Raw genomic sequence first — 27389 nt, forward strand, 5'->3', positions numbered from 1 at the left:
GTACACTGGCATTATTTCACCTGTCTTCCCAAGTGATATGTAGAATTTTTCAGAGATACCATTGATGGAATCTTTCGAGGAGTTGGAGATGGCATTTATAAGTGGTCCATGTTTCACAAGCATACAGTAAGGTTGGTAGTACAATAGCTTTGCAAACAAGCATTTTGATGTCCTGGTCCTCAAACACTGCACTTCAATCGGGAGAAAGCTGCACATAGCCTTAATGTAGTAATAGTTCTAAATGTATGTTTCTGTGGATGAAAACAAAAGATTCTGTCACAAAAGACACAATCTAAAGAACATACCAGTGAGGAAGCATGTAGAGCTGACAGACTAAGCATGGAGGAGCTTCATGGTTTTTTGGGGGGTTTTTTTAGTTAAACCAAGTTCCAGGAGCCATTGAGACATGTGATGTGCTTTTTAGGGGCTTCATATTCCAGGCCCTGTCAATCTACCACCTGTTCTCCACAAAACAAGTGTGCCTGGCCTAGAAGAGTGCAGTACTGCAGCCAGGCCCACAAACTCAAACTTCAAAGCAAACAGGCAGGCTTCTGTTGGCATGTATCACATTGCAATTCACAGCTGAGCTCCCTCTGTTGATGACAGGGTTGTAACAATGCTTTTGTCCTTTGAAAAGGTGTCTGCTTATTTGAAGACCTTACTTTTTGGTCAGCTATTATACTAGTGTGATGAACAAGACAAAACCAACTTCAAGCATCATGATCCAGTTCCATGTGTAGCCTTGCTTTTACCAAGCTTCCTCGGCCGCCTCCTGTGCATTTTTCTGTCTCCTAATACACAGGAAATCCTCATATATTTACCGTATTTTTCGCTCTATAGGACGCACCGGACGATAAGACGCAACTAGTCGGGGGGGGGGGAGGAAACAAGAAGAAAAAAATTCTGAACCCCAGAAGCCAGAACAGCAAGAGGGATCTGGCTTCTGGGATAGCCTCTTGCTGTTCTGGCTTCGGGGACAGCCTTTGAAGCCTCCGCAGGGCAGCGGGGTGAAGGCACCCCGTTGCCCTGTGGAGGCTTTGTGCAGCCATCCCCAAGCTAGAACAGCGAGACAGAGCGCTGTGCAGCACTCCGTCTCGCTGTTCTGGCTTTGGGCTTAGCCGTGCAGCCTGCATTTGCTCCATAAGATGCACACACATTTTCCCTTACTTTTTAGAAGGGAAAAAGTGCGTCTTATAGAGCGAAAAATACGGTGATTGGTCTGGTCAGTCTCATTTGGGTATGTGAGAGCACTTCGTATAAAATTACAAAAACATGATAGAATTAGGCATCTAGGAATTTCGGAGTAACTGGGGTTTTTTGTGCAATTTGGATTCTTGTATACCTGTTTTGGGGGCTAAAAATGGACTGTTGGTGCCCTTCTTCTTGGTGCCAGAGTCTACATATCCATTTCTAATCTCTATAAGATTCCTAGGTTCTGGGCAAATTATTACAGTAATACTGCATGTTGCTCTGTAATCATATCTACTCTGTCAGCACCATGATTCCCTTTCAGTCTTGTATCTTCTGTATCACTTTCTAAAATCCTATTTGTTCCTTTTGTGCTTGGAGAAAGTGGATATAGCACTTTCCCAGAATATGGCTAGTATCGTACAATAAGTGCTCTTCCACGGTTATTCACGTATTCGAATCTTTTATCAACAATACAGAATTTCATACCACCATTCTTTCAGTATATTAAAATAAGATATCCAGTATACTAGATGTTGACATAAACATAACACAGTAAAACATAGGTGTATTTTAAAATGGGACCAAAATTTGCATGTGGAGATTCTGGAGGAAGTATAGAGTTCTTTTTAATTCAGTGTACTGTAGGCTCAAATTTTACAGTAGCCACAAATTAGCGAGAATTCTATCAAAATTGTATTTCTGGGGCATTGGTCACAGGGATGGCTGAGTCAAATTCCACTATGTTGTTGTTTAATTATATAAGCCAGAATTCCCAAACTGTGGTATACCAGTGGTCCATGAACTTCATTCAGGTAACTTATACACTGGCGCAACTAGACTTGTCTCACTGGTTGCCCACCGCTTTTCCAGTTTGTTTTTACTGCTGTGATGTATCCCAAAGGATGCCATCCTCCCTTTTCTCAGAGAAAATAGGAATGTTTTACTTATGGTAAACGTCTGTTATTGAGGGGTAGGAAGGAGAGCAAACATTGATTGGCTGAGTTTGCCTCATCTTTCCAGAGACAGGTGCACAAGGCCTTCTAGGTTGTAATTTTTATTTCTGTGCTTATTGAGAATTCTTTGTAGGGACCCAGTTGACACTGAATATTTTTTTTTCTGGTTATTGATATTATTACAGTATCCTAGAGTTCCTGTGCTTGGTGTGGGGGAAGAGGAGGACTCCCGCGAAAGAGTATTATGAGTTATATATATCCCACATATCTCAAATGACAACTTGCATTATCAAGCCTACCCTTTCCATCAGGTGGAAGAGGAGAGCAGCAAATACAGTGGTACCTCGGGTTAAGTACTAAATTTTTTCCGGAGGTCCGTTCTTAAGCTGAAACTGTTCTTAACCTGAAGCACCACTTTAGCTAATGGATCCTCTTGCTGCTGCCGCGCCACCGGAACACAATTTCTGTTCTCATCCTGAAGCAAAGTTCTTAACCTGAGGTACTATTTCTGGGTTAGTGGAGTCTGTAACCTGAAGCGTATGTAACCTGAAGCGTATGTAACCCGAGGTACCACTGTACAAGCTTTGGCTATTCATTGTGTGAGGGTGTAGTCCACAATAAACAAATGGTTGAAATTTGGTACATTTTAGCACCACTAAAATAGCATGAATCATTTGGTGAAGGTGCTTCCCCCGCCCCCTCTTGTAGGAGGACTGTTCCCTGGCAAAAACTCATATAGCTCCTTGAACAACAAGAGAGGTCTTTAGGCCTGCTCTCTCTCTTTGTATGCAGGCTGATTAAAACGTAAAACTTTTAAAATCCTTTCTCACTGCAGGACCCTGGAGACTGACAACTTTGCCTGGGAAGGAGATACAGAGAACTGCATACGCAGTAAATTGATAGGAGGCCAACCAGGGCTTCCCAGGGCCCCGCCAAGTGCCGGCAGCTATCAGCTTCATTTTGCCCTGCAGCAGCTCCAACAGCAGAAGCTTCAGTCTCGGCAGCTTTTGGACCAGAGCCGAGCCCGGCACCAGGTAACTTAAGATGAGTGAGTCCGTCTTGGAAGATGTATCATTGTTAGATTCCAAACTCATTCCGAATAGATCAGTGTTCAAAATAAAGCTAAATGTTGTAAATAAAGCACCCATACCCAATTTTGTTCAATTGCACAAATTATGCAGGTTTACGTAAATGCATTTTGATTTGCATAGCTACTTCCCTGTTTCTTCCAACCCCTACAAATTGTAAACGGCAACGGAGAGCTTTAAAGAGGAATGGGCCTGTGCAGAAAGCCACACCATCTGATCACAAGCATTTACGGGAAATGCCGCCTACAAACCTTTAGTCTTTTCTTCATCATCAGAAGCCAAAATTTTAAAGAATCACAATCCAGGTTTTTTTGTGATTGTGTTATAGCCCCACAGACTTCTCTCAGACTTGAACTAATAATTTTAAGTGGATAAGGCACAGAATGGAAGCAAATTAACAATCTCTCCCCATATTTGCTCATTCTGAAACAACATTCACTCAACTGCACATCTTACACGCTATTACTTAGCCTTGCTTTTATAAGCATATTTTCTAATCCCCTCTCCCATTAACCCATAAGCATTAGGTACACAAATAAGCTGAAGAATAACTTAATGGCACAGTTTCACAACGGATTCTGGAAAGCAAACATATAGAAAAGATCCCTTGTAGTTCAGCAGTCCCCGCTTGGTTGTTAGGACCCACTGTGTACTGTCCCTCCATTTGTACTCCCCTCTGTACTAGCAGAGCAGAAATAGTCGGCACATTTTTAATCTTTTATCCAAAGGGCTCCACGTGGGCAGTGCTCAGCTCAGGGTAGCCCTGTGAGCAAAGCTGTGTCTGTAGGGGGGTTGAAGGGGGCCGTGCTGCCTGGCTGATCCCTCTTCTAATTGCTGACATTGAGATGATGTTGTTCTTGGCTTGGGGCAAAGCCATTACTCAGGAGTTTCTGTTAAAGTGATTCTTTGTTAAACCTCTGCTTGCATCCCCCGCACTCCTCCTCCTTCCCTCCAAGCACAGCCGTTCAGAGTTGTAGTTACAGAGATCTTTGCCATGCCGCAGGCTCAGGCAACACTGAAGTTTCCATTATTGAAGAAAGGGGGTTGTTCAGTGGCAGAGGCTCTCACAGCACACACTGTAGGTTAATTTAGTTAAACATAAGATCAGTATAATTTAAATGTCGAAAAGCAACAAAATATAAATGATCTGGCTTTGCCCTTAGTAACCAGCGGGGTTTGCCATAAATCTACATGCTGACATCAGGCTGCAGCAAAAATCCACATAGCCACTGCCACCATAACTTATTAATTCGTTATATGTACCATTCAAGTTTCACAAATCATTAAGTAATAGTTTAAAACATGAATTAAAGAATATAAAGAAGGACGTTATAATACATGTGTAATAGGTTTTGATGTACAAGACCAGAATTCATTCCCTCTTTGCCCATGGCCTTGTATAGCCCTGGGCAAGTAGCTTTTTCTTTAACCTCAGTTCTTTAAATTCTAAAATTGAAAACTTAATTATTGATGTCCCAGGATGGTTGTGAAAGTAACACACATCATTTATATAGAAATTGGCAGATAAATGCTCCGTAAGTTATTAATAATGTTCAAGTATTAATTTCCTCTCACAAAATAATAGTGTGCTTGGATTTTAGGTGGGTCACGTTTGATAAATTCATATTTTTCTTTGTTTTTAGGCAGGTTCCCTTTCAGTTTTGTAGAGATCCTGATTATTTTCACTACTTCCTATTCCATTGTAACAATAGGGCTGCCATGTTGGCCACTGAAGTGTAGAGATTGTTCAAAGTTGCATTTCCTTGCTTTTGAATTATCTAAATCACAGATGGGGGACCTCAGGCCAGGGGATCAAATGCTTCCCTGCAGCACTCCCTGTTTGGCCCTTGGGACTCTCTCCAGAGCATATTTCCTCCTCAGTCACACCCCACTTCCCATGCTATACCGCTTATCAGCCCTGTTGGACTGGAACGTGCCCCTTTGGTTGATAAAAATTATCCATCCTTGATTTAAATTGTTCAAACTGTGAGTCCTACATAAGCTCATTTCTCAAACTGTGTTTTTGATAATGTTGTTTGTATCATGAAAGATTTTTAGGTGAAGCGTCCTGCTAAAAGAAAAAGACTATGCACCAAAGCACACACTTTCCTGGCTCAGTTTCTGCTTTTGAATATAAAGCGCAACAGCCATTCAATGACTACATGGAATTCTCTCTTTATTTCCCTTCTGATCACACTCGATGTGCTTTTTCTTACTGCTATCCTCAATATTAACTTTCTTCTCATTCTTTAGTTTGTTCCTAGGGTGGTTTACGTTTGCCATTTTCAGGGTCCTTTAGCCTTTGGTCCACAGTGCCATAACTTATTTTGGAAAGAACTTCAGTCATACACATAGAAAAATCATGCCAGGAATGTATTTAATGTATTTTTAGTGTAACAGCTGAGAAGAAGGAATGGGGGTTGGCTTTTCTGGCTCATAGCTTGGGAACTCCTGGTTCAATCCTTTCTTCAGTGTGTGTCCCTCCCTCCACTTCCCCCTTCTTTCTTTCTTCCATTCCCTCTTTATTTCTTCTCATAAATCAGTGACCCTCAAAGAGAAGTTTTTCCCCATTTTGAGTTCTGTATAATGCCTAGGATATAAATCTCAAATGGAAGCAGTATCCATGCAATCTGACATGGAGAGTGTAAGTGAGAATTGTTGATTTGCATTCTTCAGACAGGGCTATTGGAAAACAGCGGGTTATCTGGCAGTGGGAGAGTCTGGGTTATATTGTAAAAGCTTGCTTTTGTTGCTGAGTTCTGCAAGAGCCCTTTGCAGAGGAAAGTTCCTCTGTGTTCTGCAGCCAACAGAATTGCTTCTGGTTCTTAGAGCACTTAGGATATTTCTGCATCGGAATGGCTCCTGTTGCAGGGGAACAGCAGTAACTCAGTTTCAGAGCACGTGCTTTTCACTCCAAGTCAGTGTAGATGGTACCGAACTAGATGGAGCAATGTCCACCTTGAGAGACTTTTAGGAAAAATGCAATTAAGAAGTGACATGATAGAAATTTGTAAAATTGTGCATGGCGTTGAGAAAGCGAATAGACTTTCATAATGCTAGAACTCACTGACATCCAATGAAGCTGCATGCTTGAACATTCAGGACAGATTAAAAAAAATACTTCTTCGTGCGGTGCGTCGTTAAACGATAGAACTTGCTCCCACAGGAGGCAGTGATGGCCACCAGTCTGAATGGCTTTAAAAGAGGATTTGACAAATTCATGGAGAAGAGGGCTGTGCTCTGCCTCCGCAGTTGGAGGCAGTAATACTTCTGGACACCACAGGAGGAAAGAGTGCTCTTGTGTTCAAAGCCTGCTTGTGGGTTTCCCACAAACATCTGGTTGACCACTGTTTTGAGAACAGGATGCTGGACTAGAGGGGCCATTGGTCTGATCTAGCAGGCTCTTCTTACATAGCTGCTATTGCATCTGTGGCTGTGTTGTTTCAATCAATGCCAGAGTTCTGATGGCATTCAGGGGAAGAGTGAGGTAGTCCTACTAAATGAAAAGAAAAGTGGAAGTACAGTGGTACCTCGGGTTACAGATGCTTCAGGTTACAGACTCCGCTAACCCAGAAATAGTACATCGGGTTAAGAACTTTGCTTCAGGATGAGAAATCGTGCAGCGGTGGCAGCGCGGCGGCAGCAGGAGGCCCCATTAACTAAAGTGGTGCTTCAGGTTAAGAACAGTTTCAGGTTAAGAATAGACCTCCGGAACAAATTAAGTCCTTAACCTGAGGTACCACTGTATGAGTCCTCCTACTGGACTAGGCATGCAGGGTCTTCAAGGCATTTCTCCCGCTCTCTATACTAACTGGCAGAGCAAAAGCGAATTCCTCAACCCACTCTAAAAAAACCCGATTAGATCCTTCTGAAGACTCCACTCGTAAGGACAAAACTGAAGAATCGCAGGAAGAACAGCAGAATTCCACTGCAGAATTAAAGAGTACAAGAAGAGAGAAACAAGAACTCTAAACATTATGTGCAGTATGTAGGATGCTGGCAAAAGCTGTGACTAGCACACCCTAATCCAGAGAGCAGCCACACAGGGTGCAATGTGCTCCAACCCCACCTTCAAACAGAAATTCTGTTTTTTGCTGAATAGGTCTGGAGCCTATTCCTAAGGCAGATAGAAGAGACCAGTACCCCCTGAGCCAAGCGGGCTTCCTCTATAAGGTCCTCCTATGGCAAAACCCTCTTGGAGGACTTTCCTGTCAAATGTTGCATCAACTGAGAAAAATTCTCTCTATTTTCTAGTGTTTTACAAAAGTGTGCAGTGAAGCCCAAGTAGTCACCTTGCAGATATACAAAACAGGGGAACCCCTCTTGCAGGCAGTCAGAGTGGCGGCCCTCAACAAATAATGCACAGTTGTTTCCCAGGAGTGCGGTGGAGCAGGGGGCTTACCCAAAGCAACATGCAAGGGAACAGGAAGCCATGAGCTCAAATGGAGCACTGGCCAGGGCAAATAGTACCCCGTTGAGATTCCAAGTGGGGAATCTATGAATGACCTTGGGAGACGAGCCAGCCACAGTTCTATTGGTTCACCTTCATGTGGCAGCAGGGCTGCAGAGGAGGTGGTAGATCCAGACTCTGAGGAGCGTGCAGCAGCTGCTGCTGGCACTGTGGTGGTGGTGGAGGCGGGCAGTGCTTTCCTCGGAGGCTGGATCTGCTGCCCCTGTAGATTCTGCCACCCAAGGTAGTTGCCTCATGTCACCTCATGGGTGGGCTCACGGTTCAAAAGTAAACTTGTAGATCTATTACATTTTTATCTCACCCTTCCCCCAAAGTGTTCAGGGTAGCAAATGTGGTCCACATCCTCCTTCTTAGAAGAGAGAATAGGAAAAACAGTCTAAAGTAAACTTAGAGCAGCCCAGAATGGTTGGGGCAACCCAGTCTGATGAGCAGGGTACAAAAGAATATTATTATTATTATCATCATTATCATCATCATCATCATCACCATCATCATTTTCAAAGTATGGTACTTAGACAACCAGTGGTCTGTGACATTCATTTAGCGCAGGATATTACAATCGCTAAACAACAGACAGAAAAATCATTAAGACCTGCAGCAATTTTCAATTGGTCCAAGGCCATGTGTGTGGAGTTTGTGGACAGCTGGCTTAGATTTTTTATTCTTTTCTAGAATTCTCAAGAAATATGGACTCAGCAGTTATAATGACTAATGCAAAAGGATTACAGATTTGACTGATTTCTGTCGGGAGCGCTGGGAAAGCAGAAGGGTTGGGAGAAGGGCAAAGATTCAAAAGAGAGGACAGTGAAAGGCAGGTTACATTAAGATTTGATAGTGGTAGAAAGAATTTTTAACTCCACTCCATTGGTTGGAAGCAGGGAATATTAATTCAAACGGCAGTATTTTCTATAGCCTGATGTACATAGAACTTACCACTCCAAGCTCAGATATGGTAATTTATAAACAATTGGCATTTACAAATTAATTCTTGGGAAGATTCCATTTGGCTGTCAGTTTCTATAGTCTCTGCCCATTATGTGTGTGTGGGTAGTTAGGCCTAGAATATTTTCCAATATATTTCACATGAGAAATAACATAAATCAAAACGATACCAGTCCAACCCTATAACAACTTAATGCTTGTTGGAAAAGTTCACATTAAATGTGATACAATCCATGCTGCAGAATATCTGGCTCCCTCTGGATTGTTTTATTCAACAGCTAGTTGATTGTTTTCTTCAATTTTCTGGGCTGGCAAACTACTGTTTGCTGACCACGAAATACTAATTGTGTTAGCAGAAAATCTGGTGTGTCCCCCACCCCCCTCCACTGAGATTGTTCAAGAGGAGCAGAAAGCAAACTAAATGCATCACTTTAGCTTTAGAGCAGGACTCTGATTTGTCAGTTTAAAAAATGGTTGTGTTTGTACTGCATTTGGCACTCCTTAGAAGTTACAGATCTCTGACATATTAAATATTGCTTGGGACAACTCATAGAATAATAGAATTTGTAGAGCTGGAAGGCACCATGAGGATCAAGTAGCCCAACACTCTGCAATTCAGGAATCTTTTGCCCAATGTGGGGCTTCAACCCACGGCCCTGAGATTAAGAGTTTCGTGCTCTACTGTCTCAGCTATCCCAGGCCCTGTTGATGGAGAAACATGGGCAGCAAACTAATAGTTCTGTACGTATCTGACTGTTTTTATGCCTGAATTGCTCTTGTGTCCTTCCCTTATTGCACCTGATCCATGGCAGATGAAAGCTTCTTTCTCGTTTTTCTTCCCCATTTATCTGTGTCAAGATTTTCCCAGCTCTGGCTTCTTTTGCTGTGTGGTCAAACCTCTGACTTCACTTGCTGCTGTCTTGTTTGTAGAGTAGCTTCCCCTGGCTTCCTAACATACACTAAGGGGGCTCACAGTGGGATAGCTTTCTTTGAAGCTGAATCCAGAAGCTCAGGTCCTTCTGTATGCTGGCTAGAGTGTAGAACAGCCAGGATTACAGCACACCAGAGAAACAAAAGCCTTTTGGATGTCTGCTGCCCCCAAGAAAAACAGTCCTGACCTTTCTTCAGCCTCTGACAGTCATGCTGTTAGAAGCTGCTTTGTTGACTCTTCCCACTGGGTGATAGAACTCCTCGTCTGCATGCAATTAGAGAAGATGCAAAGGCAGCACTGAGCAATAATCTTGCAAACATCAGGAATCTTAAGGCTCTAAATATTGGAGAAGAGCATAAATTCAATTACTTTTTCATTGCACAGTGAACTATAGAACAAGGTGTTTGTAAAGTTAGTATTGCATTGTAAATTTCAAGTAGAAACGGTCTGGCGGGACACATAACATCTACTTCCTTACCTAGTCATAGAAGGCAGATTAAATCTACGTTTCTTTCTTTCTTTTTTTGCTAGGCTCTGTTTGCTAACTTCCCAACATCCACCATCAGCTCTATGACCCTATCAACTAATTCTGGTGCCCACAGGACATCAAGTGCCATTTCTAGCAGCCAGAAGGTACCGAACCTGAATAAGGTGATGCCATCCCAGAGTGCATCTTCAAACTTGATCCCTAAGCCCCCAGCCAGCCATAGACAAGCAGTTATTAGGAAGGTGGCATCTCAGAGGATTTCCAAGTAAGTTTGTGTTCCTGAAACAGAACTCGCTATTGAAAGATGTTGATGGAGAAACATTGGCAGTAAATGACTAACTTTTCCTTGGTGGGGGGGGCGGTGTCCTGATTGTTTGATGTAACTGTATTAGATAAATTTTAAGAACTGTTTTTTGTTGTTGTTTTTTGTTTGAGGAAGGTGGGGGAAAGAGTAACCTAAATAAGATGAATTGCTGTACACCAGTGATGGCCAAACTTGGCCCCCCAGCTGTTTTGGGACTACAGTTCCTATCATCCCTGACCACTTGTCCTGTTAACTAGGGATGATGGGAGTTGTTGTCCTAAAACAGCTGGAAGGCCAAGTTTGGCCATCACTGCTATACACTACGGCAGCCTTTTTCAACCTTGGGTCCCCAGGTTGTTGGCCTACAACTCCCATCATCCCTGACCCACTGGTCCTACTAGGTAGGGATGATGGGAGTTGTAGTCCAACAACATCTGGGCACCTAAAGTTGAGAAAGGATTTGCTATGGCATACAGCCAGGGTGGGGAATCTATTTCACCCCAAGGGCTTGATTCACACTTGACCAAGCTTTTGGGAATCACAACATCACAAAACAAACATGCACAAAATAAATTTGCATGCACCAAAAATGCAGAGAGACAGTGCACACACAGAGCAGGCATGCAGGGACACAGGGCCACGTACACACACCATTTCCAGCCCTCCTCTCCAGGGGTGGAGGTGGCTAGCAAGATCCCTCTGCCTGCTCTTTAGACCAGGGGTCAGCAAACCCTTTTAGGAGGGGGCTGGTTCACCGCCTCTCAGACCTTGTGGCGGGCCGAACTGCGCACACGCACACACATGTGCACATATGCACGCTGTGGAGGGGGGCTTCTCTCCCCCCCCCCCGCTTTCCCACCTCCTCTGCCGCTCTGCCTGCATTTGGGAGCCGGCGGTGGTGGTGGCGCCTCTCCTTTCTGGGCCAGCTTTCCCAGGTGCCAGGCACTGGGCCAGCAGGCTCACCAAGCTCCAGCCGAAGCCCTGCGATGCGCCCATCAAGATGCCCACAGCGCAGCCATGGATGGAGAGGCCGGCGGGATGGTGGCGAGTCTGGGCTGCGCCTCAGTGCGCGGGCAGCGAGGCTTTGAATTGGCTGGCACCAATTAAAGCAAGCTCCCTTTCTCCGCAGGGCGGGAAGAAGCCAGGAGGAGGAGGGAGGAGGCGCCGCCATGGTGTGTGGGGGGGAGGTGCCCCCCAAAAATTGCAAAAAAAAAAGGCGCAGCCTGAACGATCACGCCGATCCAAGCGGCGATTCTAGGACCGTCCATGGGCTGGGTCCAGAGGGCAATTGGGCCTGATCTGGCCCACGGGCCTTAGTTTGCCGACCCCTGCTATAGACAGTATCACTAAAGAGCAGACAGGGATTCCCCCCCCCCCTTCCAGCGTTACCACTATGTACCACAGTACTAAGTCTGGAGGTAGAGTAAAACTCAGCCTTGCTTCCTAGCCCCACTCCAATGTTGGAGTGGGAATAGGCAGAAATTCTGTTTTTTTAATATTAAAGAGCAGTCAGACCACTTATCTGCAATTTTAGCTCTATGGTGCTTAGTGCTAAAATCGGAAATAAGAAATCTGCCTGCCTGCTCTTTATTTCCAATCTCCATATGATTAGTAGGTGTGCAGGACACAGTGGGACAGACATGGCAGGCTGTCAAAAGTTCCCCACTTCTAGCATTCATCCTGCTAGGACCTCATTGCACACTTCACTTTCTGTACATTTTCTTTGTCATGGATTTCTAATACATTAATTTTGAGCCAACAAAACTTTGCATTTCTGTATTGTGATGTATGCTTGTTCTGATCTTTATCTGTGTTTGAAAAAATAATGTGTAATTTAGCCATTATCCTGTATCACTCTTACTTGTATTTAATGCTAGAAAGAAAGCTTTAAAAACAAATTATCTTAAATACATATAGAAGTGTATTCTTATCTCCCTGTACTGGTGATATGTTTTATTTCCTGCAGTGTGATAGACTGCTTTTGTAACTTCTGTAGACTCCTAACAAAAACCTTAACTGTTGATGTTTTAAATGTGAGAACAATTTCATATTGTATTGTCCTCAGTTTTTAGTTTCAGTATAGTTTCTGGAGAGGTATTGAAATCATTGTTGCTTGTAAACTTGTCATCTTTCTATTTTTATGGAGGTCATTAAGTTGGAGTCTGACTTATCTTTCCTTGACCATTTTGTTATTTTGTGCTCCATTATGCTGCTTCTTGCTTGTCTCTTTCCTAGACTAAACAATCTCATTAATTCATTATTCTCAGTCTCTCATTATACAGAAGCCTCTCCAAGCTCCTCGTAAATTATATTATCTATCTTTGGAGATATTGAGTTGCATTATAAATCTTTATTGTTGTAAATTGTGATGTTTGCTTCGCTTCCCCCAGTCTATAGGACTAGGCGGACTTCACATCAGGTGAAATATGCGTAGCTGCAGTGATGGATGCATCAGTGTGCAGCATCCTATGAAGTAATAATGACCCATAGGGATGGAAGGACCATCCTGCTAAAGGGCTTCTTTAATCCCTAGGATGGTGCCTCCTCTGGAGCACATAAACACAGCCAGAAGGAGGAGCCACCAACGTTTCCTGACCAGCAGTGTCTCACGTCTATCAGCCAGGCCAAAATCTGTATTAAGAGCCCAACTCCTTAGTATAACCATTCTCCAGTGGTTTTTAAATGGTATGAATTTCCCTAAAATGCACAGTTGTATACACTTTGTATATCAGCATTTTTTGAACTTAAACTGCATTGCAGAAAGTGGCACAGCACACCATCTGCTTAATAACTACATTCTGGTCTTCTTAAAGACAGAGTTTTGAATTTGTTTGATCTGATGGTGGACCAAAGAAAATCCTTCTCCATCCCTGCTGCCTGTTATGGTTGTTTGGAAACTTCTAGCACTTAAACATACCAATATTTGGTAGCCTGGTGTATCTAAGCCTCCACCCCAACCACACACAATGTAAGTGTGTGTCTGCATGGCTTCTCTTGTAACAAGGTGTCTATGTAGCACAGATGTTGTTCGAAAAATACAAGAGAATAGGGGGGAATTCCCAACAATGAACAGGTATGGCCACTGCCTCTTCTGTTTCATAGAAGAGTGTAAGATGGAGAACTGTGTTCACTGGCAAACATTGCAAATGATTCCTACGTGCGAACGTACTGTGAGTACGAACAAGAGCCCAAAATTCCTTCCCTGACCATCCAACTCTGAGATTAGTGCACTGCACAGACCAGTGTCATTGTTCCTTTCTTTCTGGTTACAGGTTTTTAGATTATTGTTCCATTAGAAGGATTGCCCCTTCAATTTTTATACATTAACTTTCTTTTCACCTACCATGAGCCTCTGAGATATGATGGACTACTAATTGAAATATTTTTGAGACTAATCCTCCAGACACGTTTTAAAATGGGATCCAGGTGTTAAGTAAATTGGTCAGTTCAACTAGTACAGATAGCCATACCTGTTTCGATAGTCCTGTGCTGATAATAGCTTTTGTTTGACTCTCCCCGTCCCGGGGTGATGCATATTAGTTCAGGTGACAAGCCTTTTCAGTGAGTTTGTCTGCCAAGCAGCAAGATGTGTATTTGAAGATGCCGGTGTGCTGTACTCACATATTGGCAGGGAGAATGTTTATCCTTGTGAGATGGAATTGCAGCTCCTTGGACAGACTTGACTTTACTGCGTTCTTGTGGTTTCTGCTCTGTGACAGGCATAAGTGTGGGAAAACCGGAAAAAGCTCAGCATCGAAAATGCATAGAAGGGTGAAAAAAGTAAAAGATTCCTTCACAATTTCAGAGTGTAGTCCAATTACTGAAGGCTGCAAGGAGCCATTCCGGAAATACTTTCTGAGTTGCTGTTCAGACTCTAGCATAAGTCTCCAAGTCTATTCTTGCAATTTGTGGGATCACATTCTGACTTTTCTCAGTTACACGGAAATGAGAGCTCCCAATATATTCCAGAACAACTGGGAGATTGACCACATCCAAACCTCTTTCACTGATCTGTGTGTCCTTTTTTATTGTCCAGTTTGTCTTTCTTACAGAATCAAGAGGGGGGGAAACACAGCCCATGTTCTATATGCAAGAGAGATTCCCTTTTACTAAAAAACAATTCAAATGAAAACTACTTCTTAGGTGCTTCAAGTCTTATGCTTTCCATTGTTCTTCAGCCGTTTAATACAGACCATTTGTTCTTTGTTGGTATTTCCAGCCTTTTGAACTCCACTGTCAAGAATTCCATTACATCTCATGCGAGAAAATGCTAAGAGATTTTATGTTTGGTCAAACCCCACCCCCCAAAAACCCCCATCCTTAACAGGAAGGGATTAAGTTCTAAACAAACTCATACTTCAAGCTTTTAATCTATGTTAGTAGTATTTTTCCTCTGGTGTGGGGGAAGAATCTGCTAAACTTCTGTGCAAGTTCCAGTGCTAGGTATTGAGATAAGCAAGAGAACATGCAGTTCAGAACAAGCTGTCTCAGGAGGTTGTGGAGCATGTGTCTCCATAAAGCTTCTCAAGGAAAGGTTGAACCAAGATATTGGCCTACATGACTCCTTTGATCTGTTCATGTTATACCATTCTGTATTCTGGAGGACAAGCTTACCTTGTTGTGTTCTAGTCTTGGTAATTGCAATGCCCCTCTAGGCACATTTACTTGCAAATAATTCTTTGTGTTTAATGGAGGCCTATTCCCATGTAAAGGGATGTAGGTGGCGCTGTGGGTTAAACCACAGAGCCTAGAACTTGCCGCTCAGAAGGTTGGCGGTTCGAATCCCCGCGACGGGGTGAGCTCCCGCTGTTTGGTCCCTGCTCCTGCCAACCTAGCAGTTCGAAAGCACGAAGTGCAAATAGATAAATAGGTACTGCTCCGGCGGGAAGGTAAACAGCATTTCCATGCGCTGCTCTGGTTTGCCAGAAGCGGCTTAGTCATGCTGGCCACATGACCCGGAAGCTATACGCTGGCTCCCTCGGCTAATAAAGTGAGATGAGCGCTGCAACCCCAGAGTTGGCCACAACTGGACCTAATGGTCAGGGGTCCCTTTACCTTTACCTTTATTCCCATGTAAATATGTGCAATGTTGGATATATATTTTTCTTTATCTCAAATCTGCTGCCTATTGCCTTGTATTTTTGCCATTTCATCATAGATATAATATGATACAACCATTGAATCTCTTTTCAAAGGTTTCTGGAGAAACTGTCTTTGAGCAATAAAGAAAACCTAAAATCTGTATTACATCTCTGAACCATCTCATTATTCCAGTCTCAGCTGGACCACATACGATCTTTAGAAGAAAAGAGATTTTTTTTTAAAATTGGTGAATATGTGATGGATATCCTAAAGATGAATATTTCTAATTCAACAATATTTGAATAGCTTGAGAACCTCCTAGTTAGGACTCTTCCCCATTCCATCAACCACGTGCATATTTTTCCCACTGAGGAAGGTAATAAGAACTAGACAAAGAAGGCTCATCTCTTGCTATATATATTACCTCCTAATTTGTAAGAGTAAATTGCCTTTTTAAAAAAATAGGAAACTCCCAAACATTATAAAGACATGCAACTTCTGAATTAAAAGTTTGGGGACTTTGGTGGATTGTTATAAATGTTTATTTATTGAAATATAACTCTATCATTAGGTTGAGAAAAATACAAATTTACAGATAGTCCTGTGACACTAATATTCAAACTCACTGGATTTGTATTCATCTTCAGGCTTCTAGGGAAAGGAGTTGATGCAACTCAGAGCTCGTTCCTTGTCAGGATGGTGCCTCTAGATCAGTAGGCAGGCTCAATGTATGAACAACCATCTCAGCAAGAGAGAGGCTCTATCATCCTGGTGTGCCCCAGGTGCTGAACAGCTGTTAGAAACCATGGGTGCTTTTTTGGTATTTGATAAACATCTGTCTAGGCTCCTTGATGAACTTGAGGGCAAATCTCTAGGAAACAGTTGCTGGAATCCAGACATCAATTCTTGATGAGATCCAGGTGCTTGCAAATTACTGAAGTGCCAAGTCTGTCATGGAATTTAGGGTGAAACTGGTGTCATTAAACAATTTGGGAGCTGTTTAGCTAAGGGGTCGCCCGGTAAGTGTGCTTCTCAGATTGGTTACTGCTGAGAGTTCTGCATGCCCTAGTGGTGCACTTCATTTTTACTAGAAACCAAGCTTTTAGTGTTGCTTCTCCAACCCCCTGGAATCAGCTGCCATTGGAATAGGACTTGGACAGGAACTTTGATTTAGACAAATGAGAAGGTGAGCGACGTGTGGAAGGAGATAAAGAAAAGTGAAACAGCAAAAGGCTAACCATGGGTAGGAAGCGGAGTACTAAAGAGAGAGAGAGAAATCTGGAAATTAGGGGAAATGCAGCTGTCAGGAAACAAAGGAGGAGGCAAGTGACCTATGATCAAGTGGAAGATCAGCAACTCCATTGGAAAGTATATGTTTATCTGCCAGCAGAACATCTAAAAGCATGTGGAATTTGGAGATATTAAATTAGTCCAAGGGATATTAAATTAGTCAGAAATAGAGAAATACATCTGAGTCATCTGTGCAAAGATTGTAATTTTAAATATAGCAACTTATTAGGCTGAAAAAGAGGTAGAGGGTAGGGCTCAGAGATAGGAGAAGAAGGCAGTTCTTAATGCAGCAGTGTTAATTCAAAATGCTGCAGTGAGAAAAAATGCAATGCTTTTCACCTGACAAAATGCCTTGGGGTTGCTTCAGATTTTAATTTTCGGATGGAAAATGACCCAGCCTATGTCTAAGTTATGTCTGAATATGAATTTGATAATGGAACTTGTAGATCTTTTGAGCTGCGTCTGTAACTTCTTGTAGGCCCGTTTTTTTAAAAAAAGTAAAATACATAATCTAGTACATTACATATGCATATATCAAGTTCTCATTACATCTGCAAAATAGCAAAGATACAGTCCAGTATCTTACAGTTTTCATACATTGAAAGTAATTTGACCCATCCATTCTGTCCCTACGCTGAATCTGTTTTATAACTGTATATATATTTTCATTTCTGCCACTTGTCAGACTGAAAGTTTTTTGTTTTTTTTTAGGCTGGAATATTTTATTCTCCATGTCTACTGCATGCAGGTTTTTTGGTTTTTGTTTGCTTCCATGATTTAATTAATAAGGAAGAAAAGCACTGTGCAACCCACCAAAATGGAAGCTGCTTGCTTCACTTACTCTGTCTCTGTGTACTTCTATCTCTGCACCATTGTGTGTTAAGTTTATAGATGTATCGTCAGGCAAATGATGGGTGCTGCTTGAGCAGGGAACGGTCTTCAAGTTCTGAGGAAGACCCATATTTTCAGCTTCTAGCTAGCAAAATGGAGAAATCCTGACAGAGGCATTGCATGTGGCACCTTGCTGTCAGTTTTCTTGAGATGTACTTGAGCTGTAATGAAAATGTGCTCCTTTCTGAATTCAGTAACTGAATTGGTACATACAGCATTAATTGAAAATCTTTAAGTAGCCGGGTTACCCTTCACATTGCCTCATTTTTTCATGATTTGTTTGTTTTGATATTCACTGAACACAAGTCCTGGCAAAATGAAACATTCCTGGAACCGAAGCACTACTTCATGGAAGAACCTCTGAATTGTTCATAGGAAATTGATTATGGATTCTGCATGAATTATTTGAGAACGGAATCCATTTTGAGTAGCCCAACCATCTCTGAATCTAGACTCCTCCAGATATTTTGGACACCAGCTCCCGTCGTCCCTGACCATGGATCATGGTCGCCGGCACTGGAAGTTGGGGGGCCCATTTATATGAACAGCGCCAGGTTGGGGAAGGCTGGAGCTGCTTCTATAACCGTGTTTTACAATGTTTTTGTCATTTTAGTATACCAATTTTAAAAGATTAAGTAGCTTAGAAATGCTTTTTTAATGACTTGATTTAAAATAAAATAGACCACATAGGTCTAGATGGGACAAAATAGTCTGATGTGGCATGAGGTTGATTTGTATGTTCCTGACAACTACACACTGATTATGCGAAGAAATAAATTGTCCAGAAAGACCTTTTGGTTCATCTGTTAATGAATACTAGAATGGTTTTACCCTTGATAGAGATGTATTTTCCCTCTCATACATGGGTTTGTGCTATCCTCTGATTCAGTGTTTTGTCTAGCAGGGCAACCTCCACAGAAGGGCACCTGAATGGATTCCAGAATAGCCTTAACAGTGCTAAATCCTGTGAGCCACTCACAAACTCCAAAGGTGAGACAACCAAGGCATTGCAGCCAACCTTTTTTTGGTTTTCCATTTGCATTGTAACTTGTCTGCCCTGACAAGAATCATGGAATTGTAGAGTTGGAAGGGACCCAAAGGGTCATCTTGTCGACCCCCTGCAATACAGGAATCAGTTTTCAGCCATGACCTCAGTTAACACGAAATGTCATAAAATAGGGTTGCCATATTTCAAACAGTGAAAATCCGGACAGTTATTGAGCTTTTTAGGCCAAAAAGAATATGCAATTTTTAAGCTACTTTTTATGGCAGTCTTTAAGAAAATAGGGCCTATCCACTCCATGCTGCAGAAAAGGAGTGGTCCTTGCTTGTGCCAGGCATACGTCATGTTGGGCGGAACTTTTTCTGAATTTTTAACTGAGGAATGAAGAAAGCACTCGATAACATTTCCACTTTTAACTAAAGTGGGGGGGGAGTGTTTTCTTGTCCTGAATCCATATCAGTGCTAGAGCTACATTTCCAACCCCTGAAAAGCTCAAATACCAAAATGGAACATCTCCAAGCCGACTCGCTTTTTTCTGTCATGCTGGTGAGTATGTTGAAATCCCCTTCACTATATGGAGTACACACTCAGCTTCTCATGGTGTTGCAGTTTGATTTTGCATCAGGTCATTGTCGTCTTTTCTGGAATTGGTGGGCGATAAGCCAAGTGGAGGGACGCGGGTGGCGCTGTGGGTTAAACCACTGAGCCTAGGGCTTGCTGATCAGAAGGTCGGCAGTTCGAATCCCCGCAACGGGGTGAGCTCCCGTTGTTCAGTCCCTGCTCCTGCCAACCTAGCAGTTCGAAAGCATGTCAAAGTGCAAGTAGATAAATAGGTACTGCTCCGGTGGGAAGGTAAACGGTGTTTTCGTTCGCCAGAAGTGGCTTAGTCATGCTGGCCACGTGACCCAGAAGCTGCACGCCGGCTCCCTCGGCCAATAAAGCGAGATGAGCGCCGCAACCTCAGAGTCGGCCACGACTGGACCTAATGGTCAGGGGTCCCTTTACCTTTACCTTTTAAGCCAAGTGGAAAAGAGGTTTTAGTACAAAGAAGCAGAGGAACCTGCCCCACGCTAAGCCGTTTTCCCCCCATTTTCCAGGTCTTTTGGAAGCTTCCCCCCACATTATTTTCGCCAGAACTAGACCTTTGTCCAGCCGATCCAGAGCCACTGATTCACTTGTAGGGCAGAGAAAGAAAAGGCCAGTGGAGGGAGGGCCAGCTTAAGGTAACAGAATACTCATCTGCGCCTCCTTTCCTTCCATAACTGAGTAGAGTAAAAGGGGCATATCCCCCCAAGAACATGTGAGGGTGGGACTTTTTGTGAAAGGGAAAAGACTAGACACAATAAAGACCTGTAGCAAGTCTGTTCATAGTAATATGTCACTTGCCAGCATATTCTAAGAAATAAATAATGGACTCTATATTCTCTCACTGTTTGAGCTAAGCAGCTGGACCCTCATATTTTTGCCACTCATGTACATGAACGCTTATGATTTTTGCAAGTTTTTGCCCTTGTGTTACAGTCACATTTTCAAACATAACTCAGAATTTGCCAATGCCTTGAATTCTACAATTGTGCCTATAAAATCTTGATTGATTAAGTCAGGGCTTTCAGCAATGTTCAGTTACCTTCACTAGTTTCTTCTCTGCTTTGCTTTCTTTTAAATCCATTTTCTGTGCATGTGCTACTCTGTAGAATGCAGCCCCCTTCAAATGAATGGAAATTTTAATTGTAGCACTTGTTTTGCTTTCCAAGTCTTCCCCCAACGTACTATTGGGCGGCAAAAACTCATCTCCCTGGGAGGCGCTTGGGACAATAAGTTCCCCTATGCAGGGTGGGCAGCCTCATAAAGAGGCTCCCTAGAAGGCAATGGAGAGAATCTTCTCTATGTGAGCAGAGACTGCTTTCCAAGGCGTCACCTGAGAAGTCTTCTCCCAATCGGATTTTAATCGGAGTTTGAGAAAAATATGGAGTGCTTTTGATTCTTGTATCTCTTTTTAGGCAAATGTTACTGAGCCCCTGAAGTTCATTTTCAGGGTGGAGCCTAGTGAATTTTGGCAGCATCTATAATCCTGACTATATCCAGGTTTTCCATCATCTATATTGTAGGTTTAGGTTCCCAGGGCTTCTATAAAGTCAGAAGAGTTCTGTACATCGCCACTCTTAAGTATGCATTTTTTGTGTTGAAAACTCTGGCCCCTGAGAGCTTTGGCTCCTAGTTTCAGAAAGCTCCTCATTGTCAGCTATATCTTTAAATCCTTCAGCAGGAGCAGCTGGAAACAGGAATCCCTCCAGTTTCTGTGCAGTGATGCATTCCTTCCTGCACAATAGTAATCCCCTTTTAATTCCGTTCCTCATTTTCACCTTCCTGCCTCTCTTGCTTACCATAACTGACAGCATAAGTTGTCTTGAGTTTGAAACCTCCCTTCCAATGACATTTCAGGTGGGAGGCTCCAGAACTGGCTCTGTAACAAATTTTTGTGCATCAACTTTTCTTTCCAGTTGTGGGGAAAATAACTGGAGGATGAGTTTCAGTGGAATAATAGCATGAAGGTGAAAAGGTTAAGAAGCCCCTCTGCCCTTTGCCAGTTTTCCACTTCAGATTGCAGCCTCAGCAACTTCATAATGCAGAGAGAGAGAGAGAGAGAGAGAGAGAGAGCGCACAAAAACCCCAGTGAATAATGAACTATGGAACTGTATGTAACGTGTAATTCCATCCTTAGGTTTCCTTAGTAAGCAGTTACAGTTCTAAAATCAACCGTCTTTCGCAATTGCAACTGTTTATTCAATGATCATATTTTCAGTTGAAGTTGATTGAATCCCGGCAAAGTTGAAAGCTGCTTTCTCAAGAGAGCATCTGGTGAATAATGTCAAACACTGTAGCCACCTTCCCCACTAAATCTGAGGGATGGTGCTTGCTTCTAATGAGCAACGAATAGATACTTTTAATCCTCAGCCGATGAGAATGACCTGCCCCTCGTACTTTGGGTCATCCACTTTGTCTTTGTTTTACAAGAGGAAGAAGATGTTTCCTGTTATCTGCTGGTTTTATGCTACAAAGAGTGCAAATAATCCAAGTCTACAGAGTATTTCTCTGCTGTAGAAAACACTTTTGGAACTCTGGAATGAGAGAAAAAGTAGTGTGTCAAACCAGCTCCCTGAGTCGAGAGCAGAGTAGGATGAGTGATTTGAGATGGAATAATCTTGGACTATACCATTTCAGCCTGCAGATAAGGTTCATTGTTTTTAATGATTCCCTCCATTTTTTCAACAAAACATAACACATGATAAGCTGGCACATTTGAGAGAGAAGCTTTGCATATCTCTCTTGATGATGTGTTTGTTTATTGCATGGGTGACAGTTCATCTTGATCTTGTATATGTGATATTGAGCAAGGGAATTCCAGACCCACTCCTTCCTTGTACATTCCCCTGAACCCTCTGAAAAGCTTTTGCTCTTAAAAATTACTTACGGTTTGATTGGGGCGATTTGCCTCTCCTCCAATAACCTCCAGGCCTTCACAGAGGGTTCTCTGACCCTCAGAGGAGACTTTTGAAGGGTTGCAAGAGACGATAACATGGCGAAGAGGGCCAAGAATCCCCTTGTATTGGATAGAAATCATTGCCATTTATGTTTAATAAATCTTCAATTTTTTTTATACATGCCCTTCTTAAATCTTAGCTCATCTGTAAGCTCCTTAAGCACCCACAGCGGTTTCTTTAGAGGCCTCCCACTTTTCTTTCTTGTTAGAATTGTCTGCATTTGGGCCTTCAATATTTCACCTTTAAGAAATTCCCATCCATCTTGGACTCCCTTCTCTTTGAGTTTTTCTGACCCTAGGATCACACCCAGTGGTTTCTTAAGCTGTTTGAAATCAGCCTTCTTAATCAAGCTCAGATAGTGGTTCTGTTATGCACAAAACATTTTTCATGCATGGCAATATACCCAAAAGGTCACTCCTGTGATCAAAATATCAATGTAGGGCAAACCAACAAAAAGTTACATCTTTGGCTACTCATGAATCAGGCATAGAGCATCTGCAAATGATTAAGTATCTGTGTGTATTAAGATGCATTTTAATGTGTGTGGGTATGGGGGAGTGTGTGTTTGGAGCTTGCAAACCAAACTTGTAATGTGTGAAGTGGCCTTGGGATGTCCAGAATCCTCAAAGCCTATGAACTGAGTAGGATGGGGAAAAGGCAAAGACTCATTCATTAGCTCAAACAGTTATTGCAATATAGCAGGGTTTAACGCCAGCAAAAAAGAAAGAAAAAGTGAAAAAAAATATGGTCACAAAATAGATTATTTCCTTAGCAGACTTTAGGCACAGATATACATGTTTTTGCATACTAGTATTAAAGCAATGTGGGGTTGAAATAGAAGGTTTCTCTTAAATTATGCTACTGTTACAAGGCCAATAATTCTTCTGTGAGTGCTGGCATTTGCAGTATTACTTAAGTTAAAGTATAAATGCTTGCCATACACAGAGGTGGAGTTGATAGCATGGGAATTCACTTAACTTGGTACTGTACCAAAAGTTTCTGTTCAGTGACCCAGCTTTTCATTTTTAATAGCTAATATGCTTGTTCTGTTGGATCAGGCATTGCTCACAAAGACTTCAGTTTAGGCCCAGATATCATTCCAAATTCCATGGGTTTGTGTGATGCTTGACACTTAAGGAGACAGATTCGTCTTTGTAAAATGCTGCTAATATTCTTAGTGCTACTCAAGGTAGGTTACAGAGAGCAATCAACTGATTTTAGTAAAATTTGCTACATGTGTAGCGCAAGTTATGACAGACCATAGCTCAGTGGCATAGAGCATATCCTTTGCATGTGGAAGGTGGCAGCTGCAGTCTGCCAGGAAATAGCAGGTACCTGTTTCCTTAGAGCAAGCTTGCACTTACTGTGAGAAGGCAGCCATGTGATTGCTGATCCCTGCCAATCATATAGACTATTCTAGAATAGCGGAGTCTCTTCTTCAGTCTGCACAGCAGGGATCAGAACCACCACAGCAGCATTTCCTCTGCCTGCAGCTAACACTATCTGGAGTTATCCTGTCTGGTTTTGTAACTTGTGTCAAGGAAGACTCCTGTATCCTGTGGCTCATGCACATATCTCTGGAACCATTAACCAGCTTTCCTTTGTCTCCCTTTCAGCTCCCGGTTGCACTTACTTTCTGAAGTGAAGGATTAATCCTCAATAACGGGTGGACAAACAATCCAGTGTGTCAGCATGCAAGGAGGAGATGAAGCAGGAATGAGTGCTCATCATTCCACACTCCTGGCAACACCCAGATTGACAGCAAGACCTGGTCGCACACTCCAGAATTTTCCCCACTGAAAGGAGAGCAGAGCAGCAGAGTGTTTCTGGAAGAGCTGTTGGAGCCCTGACTTGAGGCTTTCTAGTTCTGCTGAGCTTTTGCTGCTTAAGCCTCAGGCCTTCCTTTGCATTCTATATCACATCTTCCATCAACTAGTCAAGCTTATGACTCACATAGGACAGGAGCTCTTAATGGTGTCTGTATTATGTATCCTGAGGCCCAGGTTTCTCCATCCACTCAGTCATTTTGACTCACTTTGAGAACAATCAAGGTTCTCTGTCAGGTACTGGGCAGCTTTCACCACCAGTGGCATGAAGAGCTGAAATGCTGACTTGACTATAGACACTTCTGCTGGCTGCTATCTTGAATTTTGACAGAAAGCCATAGAAATGCTCAGTCTGAATAAAGTCATTCATTTTGTTTGTTTAGCTTAAAATTTACATTTATTATGCTGGGTAAAAGTCCTTCCAATTAGTTGACATTTAATTTTACTCCAGTGGGAGGCTTTATTATTATTCATGCATTACGTTGATTTTCCCTTGCATTTCTTTACATTTCTTATGTTTCCGTGCTGAAGTTGTGTTTCCAGAGCCCAGACTGATCCCACTAAGAGGGTTCTGTCACTTCAGATCAGCTGCGTGAGCATGGAAACAGTACATTATTTATCATTTCCACACCATTCAGCATTCTAAGTGTTTTGCATTTGTCCTGTGAGGTAAGCTGGACTTGGAGAGAGTCTTGCAAACCACACAAACATCTTACTCAGTCACAGAACAGGAGTTTGTCCCTGTTCATTTCTGTCCAAACTGACCACTCTGTTCATTACACTGCCCTTACTACTTGCAAGCTTAACAGCAAAATCCCATGCCTGTCTTCTCAGGGTCACTGTGTTCAGCGGGGCTTGCTCTCAGGGGAGTTTACATAGGCTCACAGACTGTTCAGTATTGAGGTTTCTTTCTAATTGTGATACTGTCTTTTTTTCTCCTGATGTTGACTTGAGAAAATCACAGTTTGCTGTCCCCACCTAGCAAAACAGTCCACACTGTGTAGGAATCTTGCCATCCCAGGGAACTGCTTCCTACATGCTAGAGCTACATTGTACCTGGACAGATAGTAGGGAAACACGTACTTGGGCTGACTCTTAGTGAATATTTTAGTACTGTCATGAATGTCCGGGGAGAAAAGGGCAGCATCACTCAAGTTTTCTCCTTATGACATTCATAAATTATTGTCTCCACCCCACATAAAGTTGGAGAGTTAGCTGAAGTTGTGGACTAAATGGCAGATGTTTCCTAAGTGGTTTGTCACATGGTAAACAAGCTGTTTTAAGTGCTAAAACTGGTCATGGTGAAGATCCCCTTGGAAGACATGCTGCTTACAGTACTGTCCTTAGCAGCAGCAGCCATGATGCATGTGACCATAGTAGACACCTTCTGCACTGTGAACATTAGTCATCAGCTCTTGTCTTCTGAGCTACTTACCTTTGGGCAGACAAGATCACCACAGCAGAGCCAAACATTCTCAAGGATGTAGAATATGGCCTTTAAACCATTTTCTTATGAGCCGATTTCTCCCTGGTCACAGCCTAGCTGACATCTCAGGCAATGGTGATCAATGTATTATGGCCAGACATAGGAACTGGCTACAAAGCTGAGGCATGGATACAGATTTGCAGATCAGGTTAGTAAGCACCCCAATCTCCAGCTCAGTCCTCTTTGCAGATCCGTTGGAATTTGTCCTGGTAGAGGCCCAAGGACAAAACGCAGGTTCAGCAAAGAAAGATGTTCAAAAAACACACCAAGCAACCCTACAAGGTCTGACAGACCAATAGATTTAAGTGTAAGGGATCAAACACCAAACATGCAGAAAAAGGCTTATCCTAGTCATTGTCTGAACTTACCCTTGCCTAAAAGAAAAGAAAACGTCTCCAGTTGACGTCAGGCAGCCATATGTGCCATTAGAATCATAGAATTGTATAGTTGGAAGGAACTACAAGGGTTGTCTAGTCCAACCCCCTGCAATGCAGGAATCCTTTGCCCAATGTGGGGCTCAAACACATTATCCTGAGATTAAGAGTCTCATGCTCTACCAGTTGAGCTGTGCTATCCATCATGGGCAAAAAGCAGTTGCCTTCTTCATGTTGTGACAGGTTCAAACAGCCATGGAGACATGGCTAAGATTGTGTCCTTTGACTATGCTTTGAGTTTACCCAGAAGCAGAGGGACAATTTTCTGGTGTCACCAACCTCCAGAAAGCTACAATATATCAGCACTGGAAAAACAAGACTTCTGGAATCAATAGATCACATCCCAAATTGTTTATCCCTTGATGGTACAACTCATTGCTTATGATACTGAATGGGGCAGAGAAAGGTTTAGTTCTTCATTATGCTAGGAGGTTGCAGACTGGGCCCAAGGCTCTGGAAAGGGTTGATGGTCCTGGGAAAAGGCTGAACAAAGTGACTCCACAATTTGCTGATAGAGAAAGGAGACTGAGGATAATGGGAATGGGCAAGTCTCTAGCCACGAACCATGCAATAAAAATGCAACATCAGCATGTGAAACCCAAAATGTGTATCGGCTAATCTATGCTGGTGGGGGAAATTGTGCTGGGCTGCTAATGTGTTTTCAATTAGTTTCTGCCCAGAAGGATAACATCTTGCTATTCAACAGCATTTGTTTTTCAAAGCGGAATCAGAATAAAAGGTGGGGGGGGGGGAGAGGACTGGAAAAATAATACGATTAAAATGCTAGCACACAAGTCAGTGGTGTGTCCTCATAGGTACAGCATTAGTTTTCCCATTCCAAAAGGGTATTCCGTTATTAGAGGGATGAAGAAATCTTGCTTGCCCTTTAGAATTAAAACGTGCAAGAAAGTTAGAACAAAACGAGAGCTGCTTGCTTCATCTGAGCATGATAACAGGTCAACGAGACCTAAAGAGAAATCAAAATGCCAAAAGTTAGGCAATGAGTGGGTAAGTATCCTCTTATCCAAGCATGAATTTCCCTGTCACAGGCACTCAGCCAAAGAAAGCCTGTATGATGGATTGACAGCAGCCCAGCTGCTCTAACTAGAGTTTTTCACATCCCTTTTTTTAAAAAAAAATAATACTTGAAATTATGAATTAAAGCAAGTATGGTAGAGAACAAACAGCTATAGACTTAGGCTACAGGAGCTTGGTTGGGGTTTAATTGAAAGGGCCGCAGAGGCGATGGCACAGATCACTGTCCAAGTTCTAGAAAAAGTGCATCTCAACCTGGGTGAGCTCAGCTTCCAGGTTAAGGGCGAAATGTACTCCCCCTGCCCTTGAAGACTACCTATGAAAAAACGTTGGGGGGGGGAAGGTCCACATGGATTTTTATCACCAGTATTTATCTGGCTAAGGGTCAAATGAAACCGACTAGCAGCAATTGCTTGACGGGCTTGAAAAAACA

The 27389-nt window shown here is 42.7% G+C and overlaps 1 protein-coding gene and 1 long non-coding RNA gene across 6 annotated transcripts in view; one reads left to right on the forward strand and one right to left on the reverse strand.

Moving 5' to 3' along the window:
- Nucleotides 1–24391, forward strand: part of TTLL5 (tubulin tyrosine ligase like 5) — a 110370-nt gene extending 85979 nt beyond the window's left edge. For 2 of the 5 annotated variants that reach the window (XM_083610486.1, XM_083610487.1), the window contains exons 32-36: nt 2980–3178; nt 10108–10328; nt 18535–18620; nt 19731–19856; nt 23792–24391. In XM_083610486.1, coding sequence (XP_083466612.1) covers nt 2980–3178; nt 10108–10328; nt 18535–18620; nt 19731–19855 — 631 coding nt within the window. In that variant the 3' untranslated portion in view covers nt 19856; nt 23792–24391. The remainder of the gene's footprint in view (nt 1–2979; nt 3179–10107; nt 10329–18534; nt 18621–19730; nt 19857–23791) is intronic. The other 3 variants (XM_083610489.1, XM_083610488.1, XM_083610490.1) reach the window with 2 other exon arrangements.
- Nucleotides 71–23785, reverse strand: LOC310767001. Its single transcript, XR_014550568.1, has 2 exons — nt 20261–23785; nt 71–251 (listed from the first exon to the last, which is right to left on the reverse strand). It is a non-coding gene; the product is annotated as an uncharacterized lncRNA (long non-coding RNA).
- Nucleotides 24392–27389: the final 2998 nt, after the last annotated feature.

The sequence above is a fragment of the Podarcis filfolensis genome, assembly GCF_964270895.1.
Source record: "Podarcis filfolensis genome assembly, chromosome: 1".
Taxonomy (NCBI): Eukaryota; Metazoa; Chordata; class Lepidosauria; order Squamata; family Lacertidae; genus Podarcis; species Podarcis filfolensis.